Source organism: Limulus polyphemus, unplaced genomic scaffold (genome assembly GCF_000517525.1).
Source record: "Limulus polyphemus unplaced genomic scaffold, Limulus_polyphemus-2.1.2 Scaffold1407, whole genome shotgun sequence".
NCBI lineage: Eukaryota > Metazoa > Arthropoda > Merostomata > Xiphosura > Limulidae > Limulus > Limulus polyphemus.
The window spans coordinates 291,280-301,836 of record NW_013667017.1 but is presented as its reverse complement, the minus strand read 5'-3'; the positions used below and the strand labels follow the sequence as shown (position 1 = coordinate 301,836).

The 10,557-nt window shown below is 32.6% G+C and overlaps 1 protein-coding gene across 1 annotated transcript; it reads left to right on the top strand.

Moving 5' to 3' along the window:
- Positions 1-4,477: 4,477 nt before the first annotated feature.
- LOC106463433 (protein PTCD3 homolog, mitochondrial-like) lies at positions 4,478-10,557 on the top strand. Its single transcript, XM_013923460.2, has one exon. It carries the CDS (start codon positions 4,479-4,481, stop codon positions 6,498-6,500), a length of 2,022 nt encoding a protein of 673 aa, XP_013778914.1. The 5' UTR covers position 4,478; the 3' UTR covers positions 6,501-10,557.

Genomic DNA, 10,557 nt, shown 5'->3' with positions numbered 1-10,557 from the left:
TTATAGTATAGTTAGTATAGTAAATATATATATAAGTTAATATTATAGTATAGTTTGTATAGTAAATATATATAAGTTAATATTATAGTATAGTTTGTATAGTAAATATATATAAGTTAAATAAATCAATCATATATCTACCGTATTAACTTGTAATTTTTGTTTTATGAGTCAAAGTTTTAGACAAAAATTAAAATGTTATGAAAATTGTATTTTTTAAATAAAAGTTCTTAAAAGTAATTTCATTCTATTTTTAAGTACCCATTTCAAGTAATTTGAACACCTTTGCAGGGAACGGGTAATTCAGCTAGTAAATAAAAAATAACATAATATATACATGTACTTTTTCAATAAACATACGTGAATAGTTCAAACTGACAACAAAATCCATTAAGAGGGAAAGAAAATCATTAGTTAATTCCGAGAGGTAGCTAATTTGGTACCTAGTTTTAAAATCAATATATGTTCATCTCTCTCTCTCTCTCTTATGGACACGTCATCTTAAGACAATAGGCCACAATGGTCAAAAAGTTAAAAACCTTTGATTCTAAATATCATCTTAAGACAAGGGGCCACAATGGTCAAAAAGTTAAAAACCTTTGATTCTAAATATCATCTTAAGACAATGGGCCACAATGGTCAAAAAGTTAAAAACCTTTGATTTTAAATATCATCTTAAGACCATAGGCCACAATGGTCAAAAAGTTAAAACCTTTGATTCTAAATATCATCTTAAGACAATGGGCCACAATGGTCAAAAAGTTAAAAAACATTGTTAAACGAAACATTTTTTTCGTAATAAAATAAAGTTCGACATTCATAAGTGGCCACAATTTAATTTATTATTATTTTTTTACACAGTTACTTATGAAATTGGTATCAGACTCAAAATCAAAAATAGTTAAATGTCAACTTAACTACTTAGGACTCTATAACACCATGAATTGCTTTCTTAAAATCAAAATTTAGACCTTAACTTTGAAAGTTGTTAATCCAACTTAAAGTCTACATTGTAACAATTTTAGAGCTTATCTAAAAGTTATTTTGCACGAATAAACTGATGAGGTTTCAAAAACTAATTTATTTTGTAAATAACAGGCAGAGAATTGCTAAGGGGGCGCTGTTATCACACCTAGACAAACAAGCAGTTCATCATTATGGGCGTTTCTGTAAGAACCAAAAAGTGGAAAATAAAACAAAGTGTTATACTTCTCAAGGCTAAGTGAACTACATAGATATCATCTCAACATGACCTACATCATGACAAGAAGATATTATTCTGAGGTCACGATATCTTGGGCGCTGATGATAAAGAACGTTACTTCATAACGCCACCTATGTATACAAGGCAAAAACTTTTGCACGATCTTTTTACCGATATTTTTCAGGAAAACTGTACAACTAGATGGGTAGATATCAACATCAACTTCGAAGCTTTCATTAATGATGTGTTTTAGAACGATTAAGAAATTTGTTTTCAATATATGAGTAACGAAGTGTTATTTTTAAGGAGTATTACATTTGTCAGAGAAGATTTAAAATATAAAAAATAAACTCCTTTGTGTGTTATTTTTTTCTTCTTGGTGTATTCTTGTACAATTACTTTACCAACATTGGAACAAAAATGAAATATCTTATTTAATGGTTTGTGCCTTTTCTCACTTCCTAGGTGTGTTTATGTGCATTTTAAAACCGCTTTAAACACGTCAGATATCCTGAAATAAGTAGTTTCGCATGTACAGATAATAACGATTTTGTAAACAATGTCAGTATTTGTCTATTCCACTAGCATGTGACCTTTGGGGGTCTTTCTGCGTTTAATGAAAGTCACTGAGAAGTATAATTGGGGATTTCAGAACAAAAGTGACCTTTGGGGATTTTTCTGCGTTTAATGAAACTCACTGAGAAGTATAATTGGGGATTTCAAAACAAAAGTATTGGTTTCATGTATTTAACCTTCAAATTACTGACTTGTTTTTATATCGTGCATACTAATGTGGTCCATATATTGTTTCATACTGAGTTCTCTTGTGTTTGTGCCTGTCAAACATTCAGTGGGAATAATTGACTCAGTTTCTATGTAAGATGCAGTGTTGGAAATAATTATGGAATCGACAAGGGAAAAAGGCTGAAAGATAAATACTACGGAACGCCACTCTTTATTGTATGAAAACGAACTGCACTAAAGTATAGTTAAGTTTTGATAGTTTACACTGTGATTTGTTTTCATCCAACCTGTAAGAAAGTGTCACACCAGTATAAGTCATATAAAATTATCGACACTCGTACTATGCCCGGCAATAATAGTGTGAATTCAGTCGTGGAAAACAGCGGAGCTCTAGACTTCGAAAATGGTGAACCGTTTCCGAATCTGTGTGATACCACTAAATATTGTATTGTCATTGATAGTATATATATATATAAATTCAAGCACTTTAAATAATTTTAACGCCATCTATTAGCACAGTCATGCATGATGTTTTTTAAAAAATATTTTCTCGGAATTTAAATATAATTTTGAATAACTAATCCCTCAACCGAAATCTATGGATACTCACCCTGATATATCTACATCCATGAATTCTACCAGGTGGGAGGTCACACTGGTTCCAGCTGTTTTCAGATTGGTGGGGAAGTCCACTGTTTCTGCCAAACAGGTACTGGGTGTACTGGTGATAGGCAAATTGATTTTTAATGTCAGCAACTATTGGAGGCTTTGGCATACAAAGAATTGAATCATAGCTAGTTGAAGAGCAAGGTAGCCAAATTTTTAAGAACCTAATCTTAAATAGTAAAAGCCTGGTTTGAAAATGCAATGTTGGATGAATTCAAATTGGTTAAAAGGTCAGCTAGGTGTGTTGATATAAAAAATAATAATTGCTAACTTGGAATCATCACTTCTTTCAACAAGTTACCTTTAGAGGCAGAGTAATTAATGGGTTATCCTAGTCAAGCAATATTTCTTGGGGGTTTGCAAGTGCTCATGTTCTAATTCCTAATATAACAGAAATCCTTAATGTCCATAAATTTCTTGGTATCTACAGGCTTCATTGGGTCTTTGCTCGAATAATGACTTACTAAACATATTTCGCCTATTACTATTTTCATGATAACAGCCAAAATGCTTGCTCTTTCACCAAGATCCATTTCTTTCACTACTATCTGGTTGTTACGTAAACAACACTCAGTTCCAGTAAGAAAGAATAGGGTCGAGACTGCAGAAATGGATCTTACACAAATACGCTGCCAACTCTTAATTTTATCTTTAGGGTCCACTAAAACTTACATTGTTTTCTTTTGGGACCTTCTTCCAATTATAATTGTAGTACTAGTTTTGATGTAATTTACAAAGTTATACCACGTGTATTTTACTTTTCACTTCCATTAGTATGCCTTGCTGCAGTTTCTTTCCCTTTTGCTAAGTTTCGAGCTTGGAATTATTTTTCAAATGATCATCAGCCGTTGACTTTCTCTGATGTGCAAGAACAATTATACCCCATCTACATAAAAATGTATTTTGTACTTCCGAGCATGAGCAACTACTATTTTATTATTCAAGTGGCTTCTGCATCCAGATGCAGGCTTTTTCTGAGTAAGATTGTCTATTTTTCCCCCTGAATCTGATTAGTGACAGCGAGTGTTGTATGAAGTTGTTTGCTTTTCATAAAGAGTCGATTGATTTGATAACCAAGCACAGGTATTTAAAAACTCACAGCCCCGCGTGCAGAATGTTCGTAACTCGAATTTGTTCATATTGTTGCGTCAGCGAGGTCACGTGACTAGTATCACGCCACCTCTTTCTAGAAATATCCTGTTCCTTCAAGAATGCCCTAGCATTTACTAGATATGTGTAAGTCTTGTATATATAAGACGTTCACAACGTGACGGGACAACAATGTAATGAGTAATTGAACTGAGTATTGTTGAAGTCGAGCACGTGAGACGTTCGTTGAGAATTATAGCGCGACTGTTGAAATTAAGTGTATCGCAAAGTTGTATTCAGAGAGAATAAACCAGTTTTATTTAAGAAAGGACTTGTGTCGCTAAAGTTTCGTCGGAACGAGTTTACGGAAAATTAACTAACGAACGGAGACGTAACAATATGAATATTTAAACTTGTTGCCATATATATATATATATATAGAATTATTCAGTGCATCAATAATTTTGAAACCCGCTGTGGACTCTGCACGACTGCGACAAGCTCTGCGATCGCGTTTTTCACGGAGTGGATAATCTATATAAACAATAACTTCTTCGAAGAATGTCGAAAGAGTGATTTGAGGGAGTAAAAATTTCCTCTTCAGGAGTGTGTAGTGTAGTCAACTGCTTAGTAACTGCTTACATAAAAATAATATAAAATGTTGTTATTGTTTGTATTTAAACTTAAAATTCTATACATACATATTTCGCTTACGCCATGCGTTATGTAGAAAGACTCTTTGTCCAGTAGATGGCGTATATTACCTGATACCAACATGGCTACGTCCTTACGGTTGTGTGTATTAAATTGGAAAAAAAATATTTTTAAGAGTCGATTCTTTAGTATAAGTAATTATGTTAGGAACTTATCAGCAACAGAATCCACCTATGAAGTTACTGTTAAAGATTCGGACGCTTTACGTGATGAAAAATGGAGCGTCAAAGAAGAAATCGTTATTCCAAAGCGAATACCGAGAGGTCCGACAGATATATTGAAAGCGTTAGCAGCTACAGTTGATAGAGATTTTACTGCCCCTCATTATAAATACCATGATGATCCTTATTTCATTCCAGCTAGTAACGTCACTAAACGATCGTTTGCTTTATCAAAAGAATCCGGAAGAAAAGCTGCGAAATACTTTCTTGAAAAATATCCTGACAGTTTTAAAAATAATCCTGCTGAACCAAACATACAAGACCTTATGCCAGTTGAAAAAATAACGGACGATAGTGAAATAAGTGAGGATTTTCTTCTTGATTGTATTCACAAAGTTGAAGTTCAGAATGCAATTGCAGCCTACAAGAACATAAAAGAAAAAAATGTCTCTTTAAGTCATGAAACAGAACAGTTTTTACTTGAATTATTGTGTTTCTTTAATTGTGAAGAATCTCCTGGTGACCAATTTAGTGAAGAACAATGGTTCAAAAAACTTTCTGTTCGAGAAACACGTAAAACATGGAAAGATAATGGCTTGGCAGAACAATTGTTTGCTTCAATGGAAAAGAAGGATAGTCAAGCTTATTGTGCACTATTACAGGGTAGGGCCAAGTATTTTGATGTAGAAAGAGCTTATGATCTTTATCAAAAAATGCAAGAAAAACAAATACCTGCAAACACAGAAACATACAACAGTCTTTTAACACTGGTACCATTTCTGAGAGAAGGATCAGATGGTCGGTGGTCATTGGCATTGGAATTTTTGGAGAACATGAAACGAGAAAGACTCTTCCCAAATATTGGCACCTTTAATGCTTTGCTTGAAATTCTTAGCAAATTTGGCTTATGGCGTAGTGCAAAACCTTTAGCACTGAAAGTAATGGCTGAAATGAAGTTGTTGAATATTGAACCAAGTCTTGGAAGCTACTATTATCTTCTGACAATATTTTGTAAAACCAGTGGGCCTACTAGTCCCATTCTTATTGACATCATGCAGAATCTAGAAGATAAAGACCTCAAGATAAGACATCCAAAAGACGTGTTTTTTTTTGTTACAGCTATGGACGTGTGTCATAATCATCTAGTTGATAAAAAGCTAGCATATCGTGTTCATGCACTTCTACAGAAAGGAAACAACTATTGTTTGATTGGAGATTCATTCAGAGAATCTATCTACTACCAACATTTTTTCAGATTATTGTGTAAGACTGAAAATATTGATGTTTTCCTTGAGTTTTACAATAAATATGTTCCACATATTTACACTCCAGAACCAAGTGTTATGTTAGATATAATTGAGACCATTGATCTGCATGGAGCACTGCATTACCTCCCCCAGCTGTGGTCAGATATCATTGTGTTTAATCATGCAGTACGAGAACAAATTGTCACAACTGTTCTCTCCATAATGGCCCGTGGAACAGAAGATTTAGAATTACAGAAACAGTTTGGTGTAATTGCTTGGGACATTAAAGAACGTATTGATAGCCAAGAGCCCAGGATGCGATCTCAGATTCAGTGGACAGGACAAATGTTAGGTGATATAATGATGGTGTGTTTGAATGCAGGTGAAATGGATAAAGCATGGGAAATGATGTTGAAATTAGATAAAGAACAAGATCGTATTATTGGTAATGCTAAAAGTGAAAGCCTAAAACGTTTTTGTTTAGCTTCATTGGAACATGGAAAATATGACCAAGCAATATTTTGTCTGAAGCATGCAATGGAAGTTGGCCACACTGACATTGGTAACTTGATGAAAGAACAGTTGAAACACCAAAACTTTACAGAAATGCAAGAAATGCAGATTCAATCTCTGCTTAATCCGGAAACTGTAGAAAATGAACAAATCACAGAGTAACAGTCTTCAATATTTATGAGTAGTCTATTTAAAAAGTTGAGTAACCACCTTATCCATTACAAGGTATATTGCTAAAATGAGAACCTTTCAGATCATAATGTAACATACAGACAAAAGACCATATGGCCCTTCAAGGCTGTCCTTACACACCCAATCTTGAGAAAAGTAAAAATACCCTTTAATTTTTGGTAAATCATTGATTCTCCTTTTAAACTTTAGTAAAGTACTGACCTCCATTACCATGGATGACACCTCATTCCATAAGTCAAATATAACTGGAGTCTAGTGAAGTTTGCTGGTGACAATAAACTCTGATAATGTTATGGAAATAGGTTAAAAACTCATCTTGAGAAAAGAAGAGTAAGAGATGATATTGAAGTTTACATTATTATTCAGGGTAAAGATCTAAAAATGAGAAGATGTATTTAAGATTTGGAAGAGACAGGCTAGGCTCCAGTTAAAACAATTATGCTTTTTTAACATGTTGATTGGCTAAAGGGAAGAGTGAAAGCCAGCACTTTAGAAGAACTTATAAAAGAATTGATGATTTCCTGGAAAATAAATACTGGCTTTATTTTTTCTCTGCAGTGGGTTTTCAGGGACAGCCTTGAGGAACCAAACGATCCCTTGTTGTCCATATATTATGTTAATGTGAGTAAAGAAAAAGAAAGCCCGATCATGAACCCGTGGGACACTTCTTTGAATTTAACAGTAAGGGACCAGTTTGACTGGATCACATTGATATCAATATTTTGCCTCTTTTCATCTATCCACCTTACAGTCCTATTAACTGGTCTTTCCCCACACCCCTACCATTGTGATTATATTAGCTAATCGTCTATGTGGCACTTTATCCAAAGCTTTTTGAACATTTAAATTCACCATTCCTAACCCTTGCTGTCATCCAGATAACAAGTAACATCTTCAAAAAAACAAAAAGTCAAGATTTTCCACGAGTGAATCCGTGTTGCCTTTTGTTACGATATGATATTTCACTAAGTTATTTTCTAAAGCTTTTATTAAATTCTCTAGAATCTAAGTGGCCTTTAATTTATAGGCAACTTTTATTATCCCTTTTTTAAATATTAATAACTTCAGCAACTCTTTAGTTTTCAGGAAGAATGAGGCCCACAAATCAGGAACCATGTAAGTGTAGCACAATCAGTAGAGTCCGAGTATGTGTTTTGTGGATGTGTTAGGCTTAGGATTCTTGTGTTCAGATTCAGTCGAGCAACTTCTACTATACTAAGGTCATTTTCAGAAAGACTATGATTTAGTTAAACTTCAGATTTTAAGCAATCCTTCAGTTCAGCTGATTTCATAAAACATGAATACAGAGCTTAGTTGATATTTAACTAATAAAACATGAATACAGAGCTTAGTCGATAATTAACTAATAAACCGTGAATACAGAGCTTAGTCGATATTTAACTAATAAAACATGAATACAGAGCTTAGTCGAAATTTAACTAATTTCCTAACTTACCGGTGAATACTTGAAATGTTAAAAAAAATTACAAGGAGTATATAGTCAAGGGGCACATTTTCTCACCACCTGGTTATACATTTATATGTAGGTAAGCCAGTAATACAACTTGTTTGTTGTAGACTACACAAACATTTAAACATTGATGTTGTATTTGAATAAAATCATTATGTGAAAAATGTTATCAGACTGTTATTTAAAAGATCTGCGATTAGTAGGAAGTCTAGAAGGGATAATCTGTATGGTTCTTATACATTTCTATCTACATCCTTACCATGTTTTAGTACAGAACTAGCTTTTGAATTACCTTTGTGTAGAAGTCAGGAATAACGGTCGCATACAAAGTTCAAATTAATATCAAAATCCTCACAGTTTTTGTGTCAAAGAAAGTTTATTCACACTTGAGCTACTTCTTGCATCATAGTTTGCTATTTTACCAGTTCTGTGTTATATTGGCCAGTTCTGACATTTTAAACTAAAATAAAGAAGTTTTAGACAAAAATAATAGAAATTTCTAATATAGCTGCATTTTAAGTGAGTCTGATGATAGGAAAAGTTTGATTTATTTTATTGAAGATCTTTATCTGATAAGTATGCTGTAAACAACCAGCAGTCAAGACCTGGTGTGAAATCCTGCATGCTCCAATCATTTGAATTTGGATGTTTTGAGAATTGCATAAATTACTTAGTTATTTATTTTTTATGTATCAGACTTTTCAACTAAAAATAATTTGATTTCTACAAATTATTGTGTATGTTGTGTAAATGTTTGTGAACTATCATTGGCATAACGATTTTGTTTCCAAAAAAATATTAATTTGCCGTACAAATTGTGTTCAGCTTATGATATGTGTGAAGTAATAAATACTGTCATAATATAAGGATTATAGTCTTCATGTAAGTTTATTTTTAAGGATAGGTAATTGTGTTGGATAATTAAAAAGAAATAAGGATGAGCAAGAGACCAGATGGTGTATGTTGAGTTCACTACACAATCTCTTACTTCAGTCTGTCTAAAACTAGCCTTTTATATTCGAATATCTATCCTGAAAAATAATATAATTCTACCTGTAACAACATTTTGTGGATCAAAGTTTTGAATCTTGTACGTAATACCTCTGAAATTTATGTCCAGAAGTGGGGAAAAAGTTGTAGTAAACAAATGTTTTATATTAGGAATCAGTTTCACTTTTACAATTGTTGTTTCTGGTACGAGGCAGGGTAATTGGCAAAGATTACATTATCTTAACAACTCATTATTTATATGTTTATTTGAAACCTAAGAGAGATTGAGTAATGCTACCTTTTTTTTCTACTGTACCTTATAGTTGACAAATTATGATGTTTAGTCATATATGGTTTTGGTTTTTCTAATATAATTATATAAGAGTTGACCAAAAGCAAAGAATTACCTTAGTACAGGTTAGTTATCAGGCAGAATTAAATTCCTATTCATTTTGAATTTTAAATATTTTCTGAAGGAGTGGTTTGGTGATATTGTAGCTTAAAAATTTCTTACTGTTATATAAGTTTATGGGTGTAAAAACCTTTAAAAAATGCAGATGGTTAATGGTGATATTGATAGCTAGATGGCTTTTGATGTTCATAGTTTGAACTACAGTTAATACCAAGTATCATAGTCCCATTATTATCTTCATTTATGTTGTGTGAACTGTCAAGGCCCCATTTTAGTTTTTAACTAGTATTTGTTGTATGTAACATAAAATTTAACAAAAAGAAAGGGAAATATTACTGTACAATTTATATACATATATATATTTTAATGACATAAAGCATCAATTTTTCAGAATCTATACAGACATAGTGGTGCATAGCATAAGTTTAAAAAACCTTTGTGTGAAAATAGAATTGTTGGATAAGACAGTGGAGCCATTTTGGAGTTCATACACCAACTAATAACTACATAAGAGCCAGAGGGTTATAACTAGCAAAAAAAAAAAAATTGGAAATTTTGACTTTTTATACATTAATGTCAGAATTTCCCATAAACATAGCCCATTAACTAAATGTTTTATTTTTCTCAAAAAAAAAAGTTAAGGCTTGACAGTTGCCCACCCCTCTCCTCTAATTTGTGACACTGGTATAAGAATGATTTCTTCTGGGTGTTTAAACAGTTAAATTATTTATTTCACCATTTGAAAATCAAGCCAAGAAAGATTATCTTTTGATTACACTCAAAATACAAAACATGAAAGTACTCTGATTGGCCACATTATTAAAAAAATCCTCACCTCATTTTACGTTAGCTTACTCTTTAACTGTATTAATATTATTCTCTACCCTTCTTATATTCCACAAGATCCACTTGTACTGTAAATCTGAGGATTCATGGTTTATGCCAGTTGCAGCCACAACCAACCCAAAGAGCATAGTGTGGTTGACATTACACAGTATTCTTCATAAGTTTTTTAGAATCCCCCAAGTAGTTTTCTCCTGTAAATACTGTGATTGCTTGATCTACTCTAGAAAGAAGAAGATTTGCTGGCTGGTTTGCCAATTTTTCTGAATGTTGATTAAGTCTATTTAAGTAAAAATGTTAATAATAAATAA